The 22,707-nt window shown below is 47.6% G+C and overlaps 2 protein-coding genes across 3 annotated transcripts; one reads left to right on the top strand and one right to left on the bottom strand.

The window, feature by feature from the left end:
- The first annotated feature begins 1,163 nt into the window (after positions 1 to 1,163).
- Positions 1,164 to 19,153, top strand: PHYKPL (5-phosphohydroxy-L-lysine phospho-lyase). The gene is made up of 13 exons (XM_080922848.1): positions 1,164 to 1,232; positions 1,860 to 1,978; positions 2,889 to 3,048; positions 7,456 to 7,530; positions 8,067 to 8,154; positions 8,231 to 8,347; positions 10,322 to 10,404; positions 10,632 to 10,857; positions 14,770 to 14,924; positions 15,134 to 15,223; positions 15,764 to 15,894; positions 16,727 to 16,780; positions 18,892 to 19,153. Exons 1-13 carry the CDS (start codon positions 1,174 to 1,176, stop codon positions 18,966 to 18,968), a joined length of 1,434 nt encoding a protein of 477 aa, XP_080778974.1. The 5' UTR covers positions 1,164 to 1,173; the 3' UTR covers positions 18,969 to 19,153.
- HNRNPAB (heterogeneous nuclear ribonucleoprotein A/B) lies at positions 17,014 to 22,647 on the bottom strand. Of its 2 annotated transcripts, XM_080922849.1 has the most exons (8): positions 22,421 to 22,647; positions 22,091 to 22,337; positions 21,189 to 21,357; positions 20,434 to 20,592; positions 20,146 to 20,277; positions 18,693 to 18,795; positions 17,876 to 18,016; positions 17,014 to 17,614 (listed from the first exon to the last, which is right to left on the bottom strand). In XM_080922849.1, exons 2-8 carry the CDS (start codon positions 22,312 to 22,314, stop codon positions 17,544 to 17,546), a joined length of 999 nt encoding a protein of 332 aa, XP_080778975.1. In that variant the 5' UTR covers positions 22,315 to 22,337; positions 22,421 to 22,647; the 3' UTR covers positions 17,014 to 17,543. The 2 variants fall into 2 exon arrangements, with proteins under 2 accessions (XP_080778975.1, XP_080778976.1); XM_080922850.1 differs by lacking the exon at positions 17,876 to 18,016 and having other exon boundaries at positions 22,421 to 22,644.
- Between the last annotated feature and the right edge of the window lie 60 nt (positions 22,648 to 22,707).

Here is a 22,707-nt window from a genome sequence, read left to right on the forward strand (position 1 = left end):
CCACTACATCCAAGTCTGGCTCAGTCCCTTCCTCCTCTTAGCCTGTGTCCTCTTGGCCTCCAGTGTTGCTGTGGAGGGCAGATACCAGAAAGTGAAGAGGCCATTTAGCAGAGGCCAGGGGCAGGAAGGACAGGCCTTTTTTTGAGCAGGAAGATGGACTGTTAGGCAGGTTTATGGTTAAAAACACGAAATTCCACTCAGTTTGGGAAGATGGAAGGGCTCTGTCGATGAGTGTTGGTGACAAGATGCAACATTGAGAATGTACTAATGCCACTGAACTGTACCCTTCAAAATGGCTTGTTTTTTCTTATGTATATTTTACCACAATAAAAACAAACAAAAACCACAAGAATATAAGGCTGTTCTTTAATAAGTGCTGTAAGCATTTTGCAGTTTTCCAGGGAAGAGGAGAAATAAGCTACTGGGGAACAGGGCAGAGGGCTGGCATATGGACAAGACTGCCCCAACCTGCTGAGGGGCATTCCCAAGCCTTTGTTCCACATTTCAGCGAGGCACACACTCAACCCCTGAGGAAGTATCTCTGCTCTCTCGCCTCCAGGACCACAGAGGTCTCTTGTCATCCAGTGTGCAAGAGTCCACGAGACCTTGTTAGTCCAGCCTCTGCAGCAGGCCTATTGTGTGCAAAGTCCCTTTCTTTTCTGGGCCTGTTTCCTGCACGGTACATAAGGAAGGACTCAGAAGTTTTCCAACCCGCTTCCTTATCTGCCCACAACAAAATTCTCTTCGTGTAGCGACATGTCACGTTTACCCTGTCTGGCCCTAGCAAGAAACTCTAGAGACCTCCATGGTCTGCCCAGCAGTGGCACTGAGTTCTCCTGCGCCGTGCTGGGAAGGCATTTGTCCTTCCAGGGTGACAGTAATTTACCCTCACAGGGTGTCAGTTTAGAGTCCCGCGATCTGGGGACACATTCCTGGGAGGAAAACCTCGGGAATGGGGGTGGGGGGGGTTGAGAGAAGAAGAGGGAGGTACGACCCTGGATCAGCGCTGAGTATCCGCCCAGGACGACGTCGTGCCCGCAAGTCATGCAATCGAACGCCAGGGAAGGAGTTCCTGGGGGCGGGATCAGCACTGAAGCCCCACCCGGAGCTGACGTACAGGCGGAGGTGGAGCCAAGCGCCCGGCATCTGGGTGCTGACTGACCGCTCGGCGCCATGGCCGTGGACGCGCGCGCCAAAGCCGCCACTCTGGACCTGAGACGTCGGCTGCTCAGGTACCGGGTGTGGGCTCGGAAGGCGCGTATAGCGCCCGCCCCGGAGTCCCTGACTATCTCAGTCTACTAGAAGCAACCGTGAACTACCCCGCGACTCCGTGGCGTCCCCTGCCCCGAGGAGCGAGCTTTGCCCCTGGCAGCCACTGCATAAGGAACTGGGACTGGCCTGGGGTGGGCAGTCGTGTCACAGGGAGGGTTAGAGGAAGTCTGCTCTTGGCCTGTGAGGGGTAGCCTCGGTGCCACGTGGAGAGGAGCTTACGGCTGGAGCTTAGGACTGAAGCTAGTCACCACTGCTAGGGACAGCAGGGCCGCTGGGATGGCAAGGAATGTTCAGGGCTGAGATGCAGCTCCTAACAAGCGGCGTTTCTTCAGGAAGCCTTTTCCACCAGGACTCTAGAGCTGGTGTGTGTGCAAGCAAAACTGAGAGGGCCACCAAGGCTTAAATAGTTTTGTCTCAGCAACTTTCTGCCCTGTCCTGTTCTCAGTAATAGGGAAGCAGGGAAGTTACACCTTGCCCTGCAAGCTTTTATCCATTCCAGAATCAGGAAGGAGTGAAGGGGGCTGTAATGAGTACGTTCACCCTTCAGTCTTCAGACAGGCCTGTCCATTCTTTGCCTGTCCCTACAGCTCTTCTTGCAGACTCTTTTTTCCTGAGGATCCTGTTAAGATTATCCGAGGCCAAGGGCAGTACCTGTACGATGAGCAAGGGCGAGAGTACCTGGACTGTATCAACAATGTGGCTCATGGTCAGTATGATGCTTCCTCACCCTTGGTGAGACAGGAGAGGAGGCTCAGGCCATAGATCTCACTGACAGCCTGGGTTCAACAGAATTGACCTTGATGCTAATGAGGGGAAAAAGACTCCACACCACAGCTGTGCTAAACTAGACAGGAATTAGGTTCACTAGCCAGGGTCCAAGCTGCATGCAGAACTCACAGCAAGCGGGGCATATAGCCCACTCATCCATGACCACAAATGTAGCGTGATCATCTTGGCCCGGTGCAGGGTGATGATAACAGGCCTTCATCCCTATTGACTACAGTAGGAGCGACAGGAAACTGAACTGTGAATTCAGCCAAGGTGGGGACACCACAGCTGATGAAGGAGAGGGAGGCTGTGCATTAGTAGGCACATTGTGGGCAGACAAAGGTTAAAACCCAGGACTCTCCCTGCACTCAGGGGACAGAGGCAGGTGGTTCTCTTGAGTTCACAGCAGCCTGGTCTGCATTGCAAGTTTCAGGGACAATTATGGCTTCACAGAGAGACCCTGTCTCAGAGAAGAAGTACTTAATCTTGAGCCCAGTGTTCTGGATAATTGTGTTAATTGCTAATTTACTTTGACCATGCTTGGCACATGGTGAGCTCTTCCTAATTATGCTGTTCCCATGGCTGAGTCTCAAAATACCTCTCTAAAAACATGAGTTTTCTACACAGTGTTTCTACAGGACCCTCTTCCTTCTGCTGGACTCTCTTCTCCAGATCTTCCATTCCATAATCATCATCCCAGTGCCCCCCACACCCATCATTAACTTCTCTCTTCCCACCTTGCCTTCATTGCGTTCACCTCCCCGGGTGGATTTGCAGATGGAGCTGAGGGGATCTGTTGGGTCTGGCTGAGTGAAGTCAGCCATATGATGGAGATGCCCCTCTTGCAGTTGGGCACTGCCACCCTACAGTGGTCCAAGCTGCACATGAACAGAACCGAGTGCTCAACACCAACAGCCGATATCTGCATGACAACATTGTGGACTATGCCCAGAGGCTGTCAGAGACCCTGCCGGAGAAGCTTTCTGTGTTCTATTTCCTAAATTCTGGGTAAGTGAACAGACAACATGCTATTGAGAACAAGTTCAAAGAAGAAAGTCCTCCATGTGGGTGCAGTGTAGGAAGCTGCCTGGGGGAGTAGACCCAACTTTAGGTCAAGGCTCCTGAGCTTCCCGGTTGCAGACCCCAGAGCCTTTTCTGTTGGCTCCCATTTCTTCCTTTGTAGAAGATACCATCACCTCCCTTCTAGGCACACTGGGACTTGAAGTAACGGGTTTATTTATTCCTCCTGGATTCAACCCTCAGATGGCTCAGCCAGCTTAAAGGACATCAAGTGGTTCTTCAGAGAAATGTAAAATTATGGAAGTATTTAATATTCTTTTCTGAAGCAAGAATATTAAAAAATGAGGCCTAGAAGCAGCAGGGACCTGACTTGACTGCAACTCTCTGTAGATGCTAAGAGCTCCTGAGGAGGTAGCTAGGGGAAATGGAAGGAAGGGTGCGATCACTCTGGGGAACATATTCTTGTCAAGGTTGGTCACCACCTGGCACAGCCTGGGCAAAGGCCCTGTGGTATAAAGGGGCAAGAAATGTTAGCGATCCTAAAGAGAGAAAGAGGAAAGAATGAGCAGACCCTGAAAAAGGATCCAGGACTATAGCCAAGTGGGAGGAGCTGTTTTTATCTTCAGACCACTAGAGGCCAGGCAGTGGTGACATACACTTTTAATCCCAACAGAGACAGGTGGGTCTCTCTGTGAGTTCAAAGCCAACCTGGTCTACAGAGTGAGCTTCAGGACAGCCAGGGCAACATAGAGACCCAGTTTCAGAAAACAGCAGCAATGAAACAACAGAAAGCTACAGAGCACTGGAGCTGAGGGTTGGTTTTGTTCCTAGTGCTGCTGAGTGTTTGATGTGTATCTTTAATATGTGTGTTTGCCTGCAGGCAGACAGACAGACAGACAGACAGACAGAGATATCCATTATGTGCATGTCTGATGCCCAGAAGGTGGTTTTGGATCTCCTGCAACTGCAGTTAAGGACAGTTGTGGGCTGACATGTGAGGGCTGAAAACAGGTCCTCTAGAAGAGCAGCCAGTGCTCTTAACAGCTGGACCATCTCTCCAGCCCCTCAACTTGAATAAAGGTTTTAATCAGGAAGATGATGCTACAGGACGGGAGAACAGGATTGGTGAGTGCTGGGCACATGCACAGGGAGTGACCATGATGACAGAATCGTCACACCCGAAAGACCATTCTAACAAGTAGCATTTGGGTTCCAGTAACAGTCTCAGGTACCACTGCCACCTAGTCTCCAGTCTGAAGAACTTCCAAATAGAATTCACCATCTCCTTTTCACAGATAAGGAAGTGCACCAACTTGATAGGAGCCCTTACCTAGTGTGCAAAGGCTTTCCCATCCCTAGGACCACAGTACTAAAAAGTGGAGGAGGGGAGAAAAAGAAGAGCAGGTTAGGAGACAGAGGAGCTTAAACGGGAACTTCTTGTAAACAAGGAACTGAGCACAGGAAAGTCAGTTCCTGCTGTCTCCCTCCAGCAAGTTCCTTCTGTGTGGATTCCAGTGACTTTATGTTGCCAAGTGCTGTGACCTCTCTGCCTCCTTACCTGTTTCTTATCAGTCTGACAGAGCTGTCATTCTCCCTACAGATACTTCCAGGGTCTGGTGTCTACCAGCTACCAGGCCTGCACCTCCCCTGCTCTGTGGGGAGGTCCCACTCCTACTTTCCCCTCTGTGATCTCATCTGTCTGCTTAGAATGAAATGTCATCCATGTGCTGGTGACTCAAAAATCTGTATCACAAATCCAGATGTTGGAGCTGGAGAGAACAGTGGCTGCTTTTCCAGAGGACCTAGATTTGATTCCCAGCACCCACATGGCCACGCACAACTCTCTATAACTACAGTTCCAAAGAATCCAATGGGCACCTTCATGGACACTAGGCACACACACAGGCAAAATACATTTTTTAGATTGAAATAAAGAGGTAGGGAGGCTGCAAAGATGGTTCAGTGGTTAAGAACAACACTTGTTCTTGTAAGAGACCCAAGTTCAGTTGCTGGCACCTTTACCAGACAGCTCACAGCCTCCTGTAACTCCACCCCAGCGCCCTCTTCTGGCCTCCTTTGGCACTGCACAAACACCCACACAGACACATTCACATGATGTCTTCTAAACCCCAAATGACTCCCATGTGTTCCACTGGAGGTTCTAAGTAAAAATCTGACATCTGACAGTCATCTCCAACTTCACATATTCAAAAACCAAGAATTGCCCTCTACTAGACATGTTGGCATACATCTTTAATACCAGAACTTGGGAGGCAGAGGCAGGCAGATCTCTTTAGAGTTCAAGGTCAGCCTGCTCTACATAGTGACTTGTAGACCAGGCAGTGTAACAGTGAAACCATATATCCAAAAAAAAAAAAAAAAAAAAATTAAAGTAATAAAATAAATTTTAAAACGAAGAACTTTCTACCAATGCCTATGTGAGCTCTCAGTGCTGGTTCTCCCTGATGCCCTACTCTGCCACATACATACACTATCCACATACTATCTTACCTGTGTGTGCTTGGAACATGTACAACATACTCCTACCTAATCTGCCCCCAGGATCTCTTAGCTCATCCCAATGGCTCTCACCCAGGCAGCCTCCAGGTCTTCCTCACTCCTACCTCATTTCCTTTAGAAACAGCCTCCTAAAATGAGGACAAAGTCATGTATTTTCCCTGCTTCATGCTTTTTTTTTTCTTTTAGCTTTGCATGCTGCTGACGAGGACACGATCTAGGCTCCTCGGCCCCTGGAGTATGGCCCTGCATGTCTCCCCACTTTTCTGCCCCAGCTTCTTTGCCCTGGCTTCCTTGGCTGCCTGAGCATACTAAATAGAACAGAACCTGTGTGGTCTGTTCCAGAGTCCTAGAATCTTTCTCGGGATTTAAAGCAGCATCTTTGCCGATCACTGGTCCCACTGTTATGACGGCTTGGGCAGCCATAACGAAAGGTTGCAGACTTGGGGTTTAAGGAATAGAAATATATTTTCTCAGGCCAGCATGGTGCTGTGTGCCTTTAATCCTAGCACTTGAGAGGCAGAGGCAAGGGATCTCTGTAAGTTTAAGGACAGCTTGGGGCTATATAGAGAGATTCTATCTCAAAAAGAAAAGAAAAATAAATGTATTTTCACAAGTTCTGAAAACTAAAGGTCCATGACCAACATACCAGTAGGGTGCCATAGTCCGAGACCTTGCCCCTTACCTAGTGCATGACTGTTTGCACTCAGCTCATATTTCCGGATCTCCAAGGTCATGTCTCATATATACAACATTCGCACTGGGCTGAGAACTGCCCCAGTTGCCTCCCTCCTTAAAGGCCTTCTCTCCAAGCAAAGCCACATACAGTCATTTGGAGGTCCTGGGAGTTAGGGCTTCAACATAGTAGTTTTAGAAGAACACAGCTTACCATCACACCCTGTTACCTACATGGACCCTCATTTGGGTCTCCTCCACACCTTATGCCCAGAGTTAGCACTTACAGAAATGAGCACTCTGTCTTCACTGTTTGGCTTTCAAAATGGATGCATCAGGCTCTGGTGGTGTCTCACACCTTTGATCCCGGCACTTGGGAGGCAGAGGCCAGTGGATCTCCTGAGTTCAAGGCCAGTCTAGTCTACAGAGTGAATTCCAGGACAAGCCAGAGCTACACAGAGAAATCCTGTCTTGAAAACAAAGAAGACAGATGTAGGCTGATGTTAAGGTGACACTATTGAACAGTAGAGTGGGCAGGAAACAAAGTGTTGGTAAAGTGGAGGAGGAAGAGAAAGGGGGAGATTCGGCAGGCAACAATAGATAAGGTTGTTATGAATATTTTATAAGGGATGAAATTGTATAGGGTCATTTGACTTATCTAGGTGGGCAGATGATATCACACCAGTTGGATCAGAGTGTTTGGTGTGTTCTTTGATGTGGAGACTCAATGGAGTTCAATGTGGCAGGACACACAAAGCCTGCCACGGAGTTGGGATGTGTGTGTGCTAGGCTTGACAACAACACACCAAGGGAAAGTGAGTGAAAACAACATGCTGGGGCGGTTGTGGACCACCCAGGACAGAAGCCGCCAGGGCGAGCGGAATAAACCGCCTGGAAAGTAGTCGAAGTGGGGGGGGGGACTTTGTGGATTGTGATAGCATCTGGGTGCCCGGCTCCGCACTAGAGCAACTTCCGCAGAGTGAGACTGCGGTGCCAATAACAGAAACTTTATTATTTTTACCATTACAGACAGATACATCCAAATGCAAGTTTCTAGAGAGCACCTTCTGTTTTCACCGTTTTCACAGAGGCCAATGGATGTTTGCCAAGGGAATGGTGTCCTGATGGTATCCAGATGGAAGGGTTCCTTCGCCATGGGAAGCACTTGAGTCTTCTGAGCCATACCTGTATTTTCTGTCACAGGTCAGAAGCCAACGACCTGGCCCTAAGACTAGCTCGCCAGTACACAGGACACCAGGATGTTGTGGTATTAGACCAGTAAGTACAGCTCACTGTCCTGCTCCATTGTCCTGTTGGGGTCAGTGAAGCTGACATTGGGCTCACAAGTGGGAAGAGGGTGATGCAGGACATTGGAAGCCAGTGAGGAATGGAAACCAGACTCTAATGACACCTCCTGGAGGCCTTGTCTACAGCCCACCTTTCTAAGGGAATAGCTGGAGTGCAATCGGCCTCATAGCATTTGGAGACTCAGCTGACTGAGCCAGAGACCAAAGGGCATTAGCACCGAGTTAACATTTAAGATATACTTTAATAAAATGCCCCTACTTTAACAGAGCAGAAAACTGAACCTAGACTGGTCAGATGACTAGAACTGTGACATGCCAGTAGTGGCCTTCCAGGAAGCCACTCCAAGCCTGCACTCATCCTCAGCTCAAGGGCTCAGTACCAGAGTCAAAAAAATCGACTTCTCCTGCATTTTGTATTCAAAAATGGTAATAGTGGTTAGGGCTGAGCCAGGGAGTTAACTGCCACCATTTACCGGGGGCCTATGCCCATATCCTCCTTCTCCCTAGTGCTTATCACGGTCACCTGAGCTCCTTGATTGACATCAGTCCCTACAAGTTCCGGAATCTGGATGGCCAGAAGGAATGGGTCCATGTGGTATGCACATCCACCATCAGCATCGGTCAGTTTCCAACCCAGAGCTTGGATGACATAGCAGTGTCTCTCCCTACAGGCTCCTCTCCCAGACACCTACCGAGGCCCTTACCGGGAGGACCATCCCAATCCAGCAGAGGCCTATGCCAGTGAGGTGAAGCATGTCATCAGTAATGCACAGGAGAAGGGCAGGAAGGTGAGCAACTTAGTGAGACTCTATACAAAATAACTTTGAATTTTAAATTATTTCAGTATTGTGTGTATGGATGTTTTACTTACTTGTATGTCTGTGCATCACGGGAACTAGAAGACAATGTTGGATCCCCAGGGACTAGAGTTACAGATGGTTGTGAGCCACCATGTGGGTGCTGGGTATTGAATGCAGGTCCTTTGAAAGAGCAACCAGTGCTCTTAACTACTGCGCCATCTCCAGCCCCTGAATTTTTTTTAAAAATTCAAAAGAAAGGTGGGAAGCCTGGTATGGTGGCATATACCGTAAATCTCAGCTCTTAGGAAGCAGAGGCAAATAGACTTATTTGAGTTTGAGTTTAGTATTGTCAATATAGGAATTTCCAGGCCAATCAGGGCTAGAACTAATTTCCCATCTTTAATTTAAAAAAGAAAAAAGGTGGGAAGAGGGGGTAGTGTGAGGGTGTGGTTCAGCTTTACAAGTGTTTGGATAGTATGTGTGTGAGATGTCCTGAACTCAGTTCCAGTACTAAAAACAGAGCAAAACGAGACCCTGGTTTTGAGTTGAGAATCTAGTGTGGAGAGGGGCTGAGTTTTAACATATTAGAGGCAGTGTGGATAGAGGTACATCCTGTGTAATACAGGAATCCCAGGGCCCAGGCGAGAGCACAGTAGCTCTAAGGAGATGCCTTAGAAGAGGTTACTACAGAGTTATATAGTAAAAGGTAAGATTTAGCCACTCAAGATAAAACAGGACACAGGAGAGGAAAGGCTTTCTGAACAGAGATGAAGACCACAGACCACATGAATGAGGCCAGATAGAGCAGATTGTGAAATGGGCCTAGAGAGGCAGGCAGGACCCCCTAAATCCGGAACCTTACCTAAAAGACTCAACAAGAAAAGTGAGGAGACTGGCTGTTCTCTCACTCTTGGGTTGCATGGCGGATTTATTTTATTGGGGCAGACTAGAAACAGGGACCATTGGGCTGCCTTTCCAGGGTAGTCTATAGGGATTCTATGGTGAGACAGATGGTAGTGTAAATCCTGGAGACCAAGGTTGCTAGACCTCCCCACAGTGCTAGCAACTGGGTTCTCTAAGACTGAAGCAGTAACCAGCAAACAGTGTTTGGGAAAGGAGCAGTTGGCAGAACCAGCTGAGGGCCCTTAATGCTCCACGGACACTTCTAAAGAACCAGTTTCCCGAGATGGCCACAGTGGTGCATGCCTTTAATGCCAGCACTGGGACCAGGGGAGAGGAAGCACAAGACATAAGCAGATCTCTAAGTTCAAGGCCAGCCTGGTCTACAGAGTGAATTCAGTACAGCCAGGACTACACAGAAAAAAAAAAAAAGATGAGTAAATATAAAAGAAGCAATTTCCCATTCTATTAGTTATCCAATGTGCCAGAGAAGCCTCAAAAAAAAAAAAAAAAAAAAAAAAAAAGCCCCAAGAGGGAACACCATGGGGAAATCATGCATGGGTAAAGGGTTTTAAACTAGACAGATATGACCTCCCTGTCTGGATTGAAGTATCCTCCTGAGGGCAATATGAAAAACAGAAAAAAGAAAGACAGCATCTGCAGCCAGAGACAAGTGGACTCAGCGGGCAAGGGATAAGATCTGAAATGTAAATGCAGAGAATATCCAAAACAAAATTAGGGAAAAGCAGACTCAGCGATATGATAGCCATGAGACAACAGGTATCAGCAAGACATGTTAAAGCAAGGTGTAGGTAAGGATAGAGCCATGTTTTTGTTCTAGGGAGGGTGAAACTGGTGCTGGTTACCACATGGGGACAGGGGAGAAAAGGTTTATAAGGTGGGGTTGGGAGTGTATAAGTGAATTTAGTTGACTGGAGCAAGCCCAAGTTCAAGGGGACAGAGACCTCAAGAGGATGATGCACACCCTTAGATGTGACACAGCACCCAAAGGAAGGAGCACTGCCGACATCAGCAAGGCACATTGACCTGTCTCATCCGCAGATTGCAGCCTTCTTCGCTGAGTCTCTGCCCAGCGTCAGTGGACAGATCGTTCCCCCTGCTGGCTACTTCTCCCAGGTGGCAGAGTGAGTAGATGGTCAGGCTCTGCCCCAAAGGCAGTTTCCTGAGGTCTATTTCAAACTCCAACTGCAGTCTGGCCGGCCTGCCTGCCAGAAGCTTCTGAAACAAAACCTTAAAGAAATAATGATCCAGAGGCGGCCAACTATATGCCCAAAGTGAGGACTCATCTCCAGAACTTCCCAGCTCCTGGTCATCTCTCACCATAGCCCTGTTGGCCATCTGTCTTCCACAGGCACATACACAGAGCCGGAGGGCTCTTTGTGGCAGATGAGATCCAGGTTGGTTTTGGCCGAGTAGGCAAGCACTTTTGGGCCTTCCAGCTGGAGGGAGAAGACTTTGTCCCTGACATTGTCACCATGGGCAAGTCCATCGGCAATGGTCACCCTGTTGCCTGCATGGCCACTACCCAAGCTGTGTCAAGGGCATTTGAAGCTACTGGTGTAGAATACTTCAACACGGTGAGTAAAGTTGTAGGACAGGCTCTATGAGTGTAGGCTTCAGGGCTACTGCTGTACACAGCATATACAGATTTTGTTTTGTATGCAAGAGAGAGGAACAGAGACAGACATTCACTGTGTAGCCCTGACTAGCATGGAACTCACTATGTAGTCTAAACTGGCCTCAAACTCAGAGATAGCCCCACCCCCAAATCTCTCCCTCTCAAGTGCTACAATTAAAGGGGTATGCTATTTCACCTGGCCCAGGTCAGATTTTAATACTGTAAAATGTCTTTCAAAATTAATATTAATCTAGATGAGTCACAGATAAGGTTGTAAAAAACAAAATGCAAGAACCCCTTTTCTTTCAGCAGAAGCTGCCTACCTGTGGCAGAAAGCTTAAGAACCTGAGTGAGGAGAAAGTCTTGGTCAGCCTGGGAGACCTTGTGGTCTACGCCATGTCATGGAGGATGGTTCCCTGACCCTGAAGGAGCAGAGGCTAAGGGCTTTCCCTAACAGAAGCTCACACACACCCAGCTTAGTGACTCTGAGACAGTAGATGCAAGATGAGAATAGGAGCAGACCCGTGGCCAGAGCCTCCAGAAACTATGCAAAGAATGTATGGCTTGGCTTTGCTTTTTGTTTCAAGGTGCCACTGAGCAAACCCAGGCTTATCAGAGCTCCACAACCACTCTACCACTAAGCTACTGACTCCCAAGGTTCCCCTCTGAGAGATGAGGTACCATGTGGAAACTTTTCTGGGGGTCAAATAGAGAAGATTCATCTGGACAAGAGCAGGAAAGGAGTTGGGCAGTCAGTCACCATGACTTCCATAAAAAGCTAGTCAGCATTTGGCAAGATGTCAGACAGGCAATGAGGATCACTGAAGGGAAGTGGAGGCATTGAGCAGACTTCAGTCTATGCCTAAATGACAGACAGCCTCTCTGCCATGGCTGGCCTTTAAGTCAGGGAAACACACTCCAAGACTCAATTTTGACACTGAAGAACCTAGCTTAACGGACATGGTAGAACAGAAGGGACACCCCAGGCAGGAAGTGGACACAGGGCTGAGCGACAAGTAGAAGAGACAGGAGTCAAGAGCAAAGTCTGTAGATGAGCAGTGGTTAGCCAGCTAGAGTGAGGCTTCTTACCTGGAAGGCAGATGACCCAACTTCCCTAAGTGCATCAGCTAAATTCAGCCTTTGTCTCTGTATAGCTCTCCTCTCCTTAACTGGATACTTGGTTATTTTTACTTGTATGAGTGCATATGTGGCTACTCATGTCTAGAGAGATCAGGGGTCACTGATTCCTTCTGGGAGTCTAACTCAACCAGGTTTGTCAACAGGAACCTGAGCTATTTGTTTACATAAGCTTTATGAAAAGCTCTCACTCACCTCAGATAATTTAGGCTCCTGACTCTACCTTGGATCTGTCCTGGTGTTTGTCCCTTAATGGTTAACTGAACCCATGAACATTTTCCCTGCTTTTATAACATCTACTCTTGACTCATGTGCTACCAATGTGCTTTGAGGCTGTCCCTTTTATCTTATGAACATCACTACTGTAAGAATTAACAGTCTTCTCTATGTGCAGAAAGATGTTACAAATTAACCCAGAAGTGCAACTGCTGAACCAGAGCTTGTGTCCATACTTAGTTTTTCCCCTAAGTAGTTCACAGGTCAAGAGATCACCAGTAGTGTATTGTTTGGTGTTTGTTTTGTGACAGACTCTTACTGTGAAGTCCTAGTTGGCCTGGTACTGAATACAGAATCCATCTGATTTGGTGGCAATCTTCCTGTCTGTCCCAGCTGAGTACAGGATTACAGGGATGCACCTCCATGCTCAGTTCAAGGGAGATATAAAATACTGATCCATGTGGTTTTGGTATGTTGTTACCCAAAATCAGATTTGTGAAGCATCTCTTCATTTTTATAGTTAGGTTTATTTGATGTACTTTGTTGTGTACCTGAAAGACCGTAACTTGCAGAATCAGTTCTCTCCTTCCATCAATGTGGGTTTCACAGATGAAACTGAGCTTCAGGATTGTAGGCAAAGCTGAGCCTCTCCACAGGCCTCTTCAGTTTACTGTCCTCGTGTTCCCTCTTCTGTGAAATGCTTTGTGTCTTTTTTCCATTCTTTAGTTGCTAGTGCTTGTGGAAATTTCTGTGTATATGCGTGTCTGTCTGTCTGTCTGTTTCTGTGTGGGAGAGGGAAATACCCATTTGAGCACACATATCTAGGTGAGGTTAATGCCCTGCCAACAGTGTATGCTGTGATTATGCTTAGCCAATTGGCAGCAGTCTTCCCTTATATATTTGTGAGAAACCACATAAACATTAACTGTCAATCATCTGTCTGAGACTGATGTTAGAACTTACTATGTAGACCAGACTAGCTTTAAACTCAGAGACATCCTCAGGCATGCACCACCATGCTACTTGGTACATTTGGCTTTTTACTTTGATTCCAGAGACCAAACTCATATGGGGCTTGCATGGCTCCTAGTAAGCTCCCTGACCATCAATTTTATATGAAGCCAGGTGCGTACCTTTAATTCCAGCACTCAGAAGGCAAATACAGGTAGACTGCTGAGTTCTAAGCCAGCTAGGCCTACACAGTAAATAAAGTCATACCTCAAAAAATAGAAGTAAAAAATGTATTTTAGATGATCAAATTTGTCAGGGGTGGGAGGTGGATTGTTTGTGCTTTAAGGAATCACTGCTTAAGCTCAAAAGAAAAAAATCCTATGTAAAAACAGCTATCTTCCTATCCTGGGTGATAAGACAATACAGGGCACTAAACACCTAGTCCAACATATAGGAATTCTTATATTTGACAGTGATGGTTGTAGACTCCAAGTGTACCTCAGTGGTAGAGCACATGTTTAGCAGTTACAAGGCCCTTGGTTTGATTTCAAAACCACAAAGAGACATCTTAATAGAACAAGGCAGTGCTAGAACCCAAATACTCTGCCACTAAGCTATACATCCATTAGGTTGTGTCTTGTTCTCCTCCTCCTTCCTAATAAAAGACACGTACACACAAAGGGAAAAGAAAAAAAAAAATCAAATCCATGAAGGGCAAGATGGTTTAGTCCATAAGCAGTTTGCCCTGCAAACCAAGTCCTATCTCCAGAACCCATATAAGCCAGGCTTAGTGGCACAGGCCTGTAATCTCAGAATTAGGAAGGCAAGGGGCTGGATTCCTGAGCTTGCAAGACAGCTAGCATAGTCTTAGCCTGCCCCAGGTCCTAGTGAGATTGTCTAGATTCATCCCTAAAACCATGAATGTCTCCTGTTGACATCCACATCCAGTTAGGTTGACCTCTCACCTCTGTACCCAGACACCAACCTTTTAAAACAGGGTCTCACAAAAGAACTGTTTGGCCTACCCAGGAGATCCATCCGCCTCTGGCTCTCGAATGTTGCTGACATTAAATGCTTGGCACTTAATGGTCTTAATTTCAATTTTTAAAAGACAGGGTTTCTCTCTGTAGCCTTGGCTGTTCTGGAATTCAATTTGTAGACCATGCTGGCGTCAAAATCAGAGATCTAAAAGCTTCTCCTTTCTGAGTGTTGGTATTAAAAGCATGTGCCTATACTGCCCCCAGTAGGCAAAAAACTAATGAGCCAAATCTCCAACCATTCATTTCAGCTTGTTTAGCTTGTATGCAGGGTGTATACCCATGTACCACTGGCATGCCTGGCATCCAGAAGCAAGGAGACAGGACTGGACCAATACTCTCTAGATACCTTGCTTACTGTAACTCTTCTACCCAGCCTTGTTTGAAGACCTAGGAAGACGAGTTCATAGGGACCCCTCACCCAGGAGTCCGGTTTAAGAAAGCCCCAAGCATGAAGGCTTTGGGGATTTGTAGTTTTCACATGGGATCATGGTTCACAGACCATCTGACATTGTTATCCCCTGGCTCAGTTTGGTGGTAACCCTGTGTCCTGTGCTGTGGGGCTAGCAGTCCTGGATGTCTTGAAAACAGAACAGCTCCAGGCTCATGCCACTTATGTGGGCCGTTTCCTTATGGAGCACCTCAGCCAGCAGAAAGCCAAGCATCCTATCATTGGAGATGTCAGGTAAGGTTCTGGGGACAACAAACACACTAATCAAAATACCTGCTACAGTGCGTCCCACTTTCCCACTATGGGATGAAAAAATGTTCCTAGAAGGAACTAGGATCCTGAAAATCCAGTTTATATCAAGACCCCTCCCCTCCAGGGTAAACTGGGTTGGCTGAGGTGAAGGCAGAATAAGGCAAGGACTATGGCTATATGTTACCTTTCAGGGGCACTGGGCTCTTCATCGGTGTGGATCTGATCAAAGATGAGGCCCTGAGGACACCAGCAACTGAAGAGGCAGAGTATTTGGTCTCCAGGTACTTTCTCTTGAAATTAAGTTGCTTTCCCAAAATGGGAAGCACCGAGTCCCTGTATAACTTAGAGCAATGAGCCTTCAGCCACCTCAAACACCCACCCCTTCTATTGAACCTACTCCAACCATTCCAAACCCTGGGAGTTTGAATATGCCTTTATTCACACTGTAAAATGTGTTCATTTACCTATTCAAAAGTAACTGGCATCTACTCTAATGGATTAAGACTATAAATTGTAAAGTAGTCTATGGTGGCCTGGACTATAATCAGAGCAGTTAAAGCCTAGGCATTTAGTAAAACCTTGTTTTAAAAAAAAAAAAACTGTCATAAAAGTCTGGGTGGTGGCAGTAGCACGTGCCTTTAATCCAGGCACTCTGGAGGCAGAGGCCAAGTCAATCTCAGAGTTCAAGGCCAGCCTAGTCTACAGAATAAACTCCAGGACAGCCAGAGCCACCTAGACCTTGGGTGAGGACCACCAGTTAATTGGCAGTTATAGGACAGAGGGTAAGGCCTGTCTGTAAAGGATCTTGTTTGTTTTTGCAGGCTAAAAGAAAACTACATTTTACTAAGCACTGATGGCCCTGGGAGGAATGTCCTTAAGTTCAAGCCTCCAATGTGCTTCAGCCTTGATAATGCACAACATGTGGTAGCAAAGCTGGATGACATTCTAACAGGTAAACTTGATAGAATCCCAATCCCATCTAGGGATTCAGGCCCTGGGTAATTAAGAGCCTCCCAGCATACACCAGGGATCCCCTAACAAGTCCAGTATCCTATAAATCAGAAAGCTCAAAAGCATGGCCTTTGTAACTATTCATGGCCATGACCACCTATGAGCCCAACATTTGGTAGGTGGATCGGCAGAGATGCCTTTCTGTTCAGGACAGCAGCATACACCCTCAATCCCAGCCTGGTCTATAAAGTTCCAAGACAACCAGGACTGTCACAGAAACTGTCTCAAAAATCAAAACAAAAAACAGGAGACTTAGTGACAGGAGCTTTTATCTTCAAGATAGGTCCACCACACAATCAAGTGGCTAAAATAAATGGCTGGCTGTAATCAAATCCTCCACATAACCTTTAAATCACTCAAGGTCAATAGCAGTCCAAGGTCTCCCTCAATTTATTTAGGAAAACTACCAAACTAGAAATGACTATACACCAAAGTGATTGTTACAAAGCTCAGATACCAACCAACCAAACAAAAACAAAAACAAAACAAAAACAAAAAAAAAGCCAGCAAGAAACCTTAGTCCTGCTTGTTAGCAAGTTAAGTCTAGTGGATGTTTGGAATGATACAGCTCTTAAAGGGTTCTCTGTGTACAGAACATGTTGAGCAGTGACTTGACTAAAAACAACTGCTTTTGGGCTTACAAATGGGACCATCTGTGTTAGGGGAATGAATGGGACATAAGCCCAATCTCTAAACTATTATCCCAAGCATCCTAGATTCCAAGGGCAGGAGACAATAGAGAATCATGTAGACCAGATCTGTGATTTTTCCAGACATGGAAGAAAAAGTAAGAAGTTGTGAAACACTGAGGATCAAGCACCCTCCAGGTAAGCCACCGACACCAGCAAGTCTCCAACATTTGCTACATTGAAACTAAGGGCGTGGAGCACATGTGGCAAGATGTTCTCTAGATAGAGACAATGGGCACAAAAATGGTAGCTGAAAAGATCAGGTGGGAAAACAGCTAAACAATCTCTGCTACAGGAGAAGTAGTCCCAGAGCGCCTGACATCAACACTGGGAAAGGTCTCAGAGCACCCCACACTCACCCAGGCTTGGGGTTTGTTTTTTAATTTTTATTTCAAAAGCTTGGATAGCTTCAATATCCAGGTCGTGGCAAAATCAGGACACGTGTAAAATACCTTACAATACATTAGATTCCCAAAAGGTACCAAAAAGTACAGTAAAATTAACACTTCCATTATTGGAAATGTATGACACAAATAATATAAAATTAAAAGGTGAAAAAGGTGACACTGGCTTCCTAAGGTACAGTTTACTCTTTACAACCAGGGTCCACAGGTCCAGGCTGCAGAGCAGCAGCAGGAAGCAGACCCTCCAATCTAGAATAGGGTAACCTGGTAATAAAATCAACCCCTAATGCCGCTCTGGCCTCTGAGACGCCACACGCTGGCTACAACAACTAGAGCTCTGGAATAGTAAACAGGAGAGTGATTTCTGGGGAAAATTTTAAATAAGATGCACATGGGACAGGCCATAAAAGTTTGCCAAGTTAAATTTGGTACATAATTGTGTTCACTCCGCGTCCAAACAAAGCGTGTGCGGTCGTCACTCGGCCGCTCCTGCTGCCTCAGTATGGCTTGTAGTTATTCTGATGACCACCACGTCGCTGGCTCTTCCCGTAATTTGTACTACCCTGACCTAGGAATAAGAACAATGTTGTGGCTACTACTTAACTATACATTTACCCAGTGCCAGGCGCTTGCCACACATCCTCAAAATTTAACACTGCACAGCCAACACCAGCTTCTCACACCTTACTGAGAAGCTAGAGCTCCATTTGTAGCTCCAATGCCTGTGCCAGGCCTGTCTGACTCCAAAGCCCCTGCTGCCAGTGGCCACTGAACTACCTGACCTGCCTCCCCTAGGAGGAAGTAGACGGGGCCTCCCTCTCCTACTTACTGTAGTCGTAGCCGGGGCCGTAACCGTAATAGCCATAGGGCGAGTAGTCGTAGCCGCCATAGCCTGGCCCGTAGCCCTGCTGGTAGCCGTAGCCCTGGTTCCAGTAGTTGCCGTAGCCCTGATTCCAACTCTGACTCTGACCTGTGGGGGGGAGCAGGGCACAGGGGCCCGTGGACCATTTAGCACACGCAGGAGCTAGGATGGAGGAAATCCTGCCCTTTGGGTGGCGGGGTTATTACTATGGCAACTCAGAAGCCAAAAGGCTACTGTTCTGGTACAGGGCCCTAAGCCCAGCCATGTAATCCAGGAGGGCCAGGATGCCAGTTAACATCACTTGGGAATACAGGAAGCTTACACTCACTCAAATCACCCTCTGATCGCCTCCACCCTCCCTTGGCAGCTTTGCCTTGAAAAAGATGCAGTTCAGGCTTTGGAGTTAGAGGGGCCTGGGATGGAAGGAGCTGAGCTAAGCGCCTGGCACAGCTTTGCCTTTTTGCCCACAGGTGTGTGTACCTGACTCAGGACAGCCACAAAGCTAAGCACACAACCCACTGTGTCACTACCGTTCTCCCAGTGTAATACAAACGTCCCATTGGTCTGGGTCCCCCAAGCTGCACAAATGAGAAAGATAAGGCTCTCCATTCCGTGAAGCCTAGAGCCATAGGAGCACAAGCAAAGCCTCCACCCAGGAAAACCACTCCAACCCCACTTCATCCCCAGCTTGTCCACCCACCCTTCAGAGCACCAAAAGGCAATCCCCAAGACAGGCACAGAAAGCTCTTTACAGGCAGGCAGTCTTCATACAGCTCCCACTCACCTCCACCACTGCCTCGGTTTCCTCGATTGCGATTTCCTCGGCCCCCAGAGCCATACTGCTGTTGTTGATACACCTCTTTGGGCTGGGCAACCTTGATTTCACACTAAAAACCAAGAGGACACTGGGTTAAGTCCTGTGGGACAAGCTCAGGGCTGGAATGGTGGGAAGGAGGCCACTAACGTCTTTACTTGTTTTACAGAAGATACTCATCCTACTCAAATACTTCCAACAGGACAGCAAGATGACACCCACCTTACAGATAAAACAAGTGTGTGAGGCTTCCTTTGAAGACATACTACCTGCTGTTGATTAATTGCATTGGTCAATTAAGATAGGCTTTATTTCTAAATCCAAACAAGACCCAGCCTGTCTTTTGTGCCTGAGAACTTTGAAGAGAATATGAATGGTATGTTTTTTAAAGACAGTCCTGACATACTCCCATTAAAAAAAGTAAAAACTGAGCTGGACAGGGTACATGCCTTTAATCTCATCTCACTGCCAGGGCAGCAGTATGATGCTCTCTCAAAAAAAGATTTTTCTCTCCCTATCAAGCTATACCTTCTGTTCTGTCTGAATTAAAGACACTGAATAATTTGAATATTTACTTCCAAGGCCCATCAGCAGTTTTCACTATCATAGAGGCTCAAGGTCCTTCCTACTACACATCAGGGCACACCAAGAAGTCACTGCTCACTAGAATAACTAAAAATGCCACACCCTGCTTTATTTAATCCCCAACCCAACTTTTTAAAACTCCCAATGAAAATGGGAAGAACCTTTATGGAGCCCCACCCTACCTCATCAGGCTGCCACTCCAGTTCCCCAGTAAGCTACACTCAAGCCACACCTTCAATCCTAATCAACTTGAAATCTATTACTCCACTAATACCACCACTAACAGACTCAACTTTACACTTAACAGGGTCCCAGGGAGCTCTTTAGGTCTTTCCTGCAATAGAGTTGACTACAGCAGCAAAGCTTCCTCTGAAGAAAAAACTTGTCAGTATAAATGGAAACCTACTAGAGTTCCAGAAAACTGACTTCTATTAAGACCACTGCAAGTCTCATAATCCCTGAATACTAAACCCTAACACTAAAATCAGAAACCAAAGAATCTAGGCAATACAGAAGCCAGGCTTCCTTTTTTCCTTATACGCCTGTGTCACAGTTTGTATTAATGCACCTTGTAAGTACAGTGTATGGTCCAAATCAGAGCCCTTGAAAGGTGATTATGAGTAACTATGGCTGTTAGGAATGGACCAGGGTCCTCCTGAAGAGCCAACCACTGAGCCAGCTGTTTGCAACCCAGCATTCAAGGGCCAGGCTAGACTAGTTTAATCAACATTGTCTGCTATAGAAACCTAAGGTCTTACTGACCTAGAAGGATCTCACAGGTAGTCTAACCTAATCTAGACTTCCAAGAGCCAAAAGCAGGTGAGAGTTGACACCTTACCTTGCTTCCACTGACAGTATGGAACTTTTTCTCCAGAACTTTCTTTACAGGGTCTTCCTCTTTAAATGTAATAAAAACAAAACCCCGTCTTTTGTTCAACTTGGGATCTATTGGAAGCTCAATGGCCTCAATCTGTAAAAAAAAAATATATAAATAAAGTTCAGGTTTAAACTTTTCATTTCCCAAAACAGATATAAACCTAAGAAAATACTGAAATGTGAAAACTACCCATTAATACTGCACCCAGGCAAGGCCAACCAAGACCAAGAAGAAATAAGCCACACTCACCTCCCCAAACTGACCGAAGTATTCTCTGATCTTTTCCTCTGTGGCTTCAGGGTTTAGTCCTCCCACAAAGATTTTCTTCACAGGATCCTTCTTCATAGCCATAGCCTTTTTAGGGTCAATGACACGACCATCCAGCCTGTGCTCCTTCTGATCTAAGACCTGTGTAAAACAGAAATGTCAGGTCCAAACAACACAAGTACACCAAATGGATTTGATTCTCTCTAGAGCTAAGCCAAATGGACTTCCCAACCCAATGGTCTCCAAACCCCCGACAGATCATTTGAACGCCTACATATTCCAGTCTTTTGACATGCTCTGCACTCCTTCCTAAACAGTAGTCCAACTTCAGATAAAGCAGCAGTGGCTAAGAACACAACATCTACTGCTAAAATCCTCCCTCTACTTTTTTCTTTTTTTTGAGATTCAGGACTTGGGGTCCCACCCCCACTTAATTGGACCACGAAACCTATCCTCATAACAATCTTAGACTTTTAATCCCCACGGTAAAATATTTAACACCAAGCCCAGTAGTAAGGGAAGGCTGAAGGCAGTATTCTAGTTCCTGCCTAGCTCACTACCCTCTGCAGGATTCTCACTAAGCTTTTACAATAGTATAAATTGTAATCCTCCGGAATCACTCACTTAATTTGTACTAACCCTCAAAACAGGAATCTAAACTGATCAACACTGCAGTGCATGAGTTCGTTCCGTAGGGTTTAGAATCCTAGTAGGTTGCAGCTAGATGCCCAGCTTACCTTCTCCACACTAGAAGAATCTTTAAAGAGAATAAATCCAAACCCTCTTGATCGTCCAGTGTTGGGATCCATTTTTATTGTACAGTCAACAACCTCTCCAAATTTGGTAAAATAATCCTTTAGATCTTTTTTGCTGGTATCCCAGCTCAGACCACCAACGAACATTTTCCTGTGAGAGACAAGATCACAATCCTTAGAAACTGTAGTTTTTCGTTTACATTTTCTGTCAAACACAAGAGCCTGACACTTTTCCTGCCTAGAGAATGGCTTATGAAGCCACAGTCCCATGGACCAGTCTGAGTTGGTGCCCCATTTTAAATTAACCCTTCTGTGGCTCTACAATCTTGACTAAGAACCAGATTGTATAGCCACACACTGCACATACGGGAAAAAAAACAACTTGGTCAGGAATATGATCCATGACTCCTCAAGTTTAAATCTTCGTGACCTGCACACATGAATCTATTCGAGCTCCCCGCCTCCCAAGTACCTGTCCCATGGAACTCTGGGTTTCCTGGTGCCCAGACCGCCCCAGGGATCAGACTGGGACTCCGCCCCTCGACCCGAGCCAGGCTAGGCCAGGCCGCTGCGCGCCAACTCCGCCTACGCAGCACAGACGCAGCCCTCGCGGCCCGATTCGCGATCCGCCGCTTTTCCTCTTCCGGGGCCGCCCGCCCCGAGGCCCGCTGTTGCCTAAGCTCCGCGCGAGGAGCCCGGGTCGGCCTCAAAGTCGACCCCGCAAACTCCTGCAAAGTCCAAGGCGCGTAACTGCGCCCGGACCCGCCGGCAAGCGCGCCCGGCACTGCTCGGCGGGCCGTCCGCCCCTCCCCCCGCCGCGTGGCGCCAACAAAAGACTGCCCCGGAACAAAGGCGGCGGCCCGGCGGCCCGGGGCCGCACCTACCCCGCGTCCTCCTCGTTCTTGCTGGCGTTGATCTGGTCGCCCTCGGCGCCATTCTGGTTCCCGCTCGGGGCGGCGGTGGTTCCGCCCCCAGACCCGGTGGTAGCCGCGGGGGCCGCTGCTCCGGCGCTGGGCTCGACCGGGGCCTCGCCTTCGGGGGCGGCCTCGTGTCCGTTCTCGGTTGCGCCCGTCGTCTCCATGGGCTGCTCCTCAGCCGCGTCCGACATGGTCGGCCAGGCCGCAGCGGCTCCTGCAACGAGCGACGACGATAGCGCGTCAGGCCCCGCGGCACTCCCCGAGCTCCCGCCCACCGCCCGCGGCCCGACCGCTCACCTCGCCGCCGATGACGCTGCGAGGCCCTACTCGCCGCAGAAGGCGACGCGGGCTTGGCCGCGGTCTCGCTCGAACCCCCGAGGGCTCGTCCGCGTCCGCCGACTCTTATCACTCCGCTTCGCAGCCGCCGTACACTGCCGATAAAGCAGACCCTATCTCAGTCCCGCGCGGTGCTACCGCCTGACAATGCCAACTCGTGGAGCTCTTTATAATGCCGGAGCCCGGCACCACCTCGTAACAACGAATGTTCCCATTGGCTAAAGTGAACCGCCACTCATCATTGTCCT

This window comes from Micromys minutus, assembly GCF_963924665.1.
Source record: "Micromys minutus genome assembly, chromosome: 10".
NCBI lineage: Eukaryota > Metazoa > Chordata > Mammalia > Rodentia > Muridae > Micromys > Micromys minutus.

Bases quoted from the DNA above. Each gene is read 5' to 3' on its own strand.
- HNRNPAB (XM_080922849.1), bottom strand. From the start codon at position 22,314: ATGTCGGACGCGGCTGAGGAGCAGCCCATGGAGACGACGGGCGCAACC. The intron at 18,017-18,692 runs GTGAGTGGGAGC...TCCCCCCCACAG, and splicing joins AAACCGAGGCAGTGGTGGAG to GTCAGAGTCAGAGTTGGAAT. The intron at 17,615-17,875 runs GTAAGTAGGAGA...TCTTATTCCTAG, and splicing joins CGGCCCCGGCTACGACTACA to GTCAGGGTAGTACAAATTAC.
- PHYKPL (XM_080922848.1), top strand. From the start codon at position 1,174: ATGGCCGTGGACGCGCGCGCCAAAGCCGCCACTCTGGACCTGAGACGT. The intron at 8,155-8,230 runs GTATGCACATCC...CTCTCCCTACAG, and splicing joins AGAAGGAATGGGTCCATGTG to GCTCCTCTCCCAGACACCTA. The intron at 14,925-15,133 runs GTAAGGTTCTGG...GTTACCTTTCAG, and splicing joins CCTATCATTGGAGATGTCAG to GGGCACTGGGCTCTTCATCG.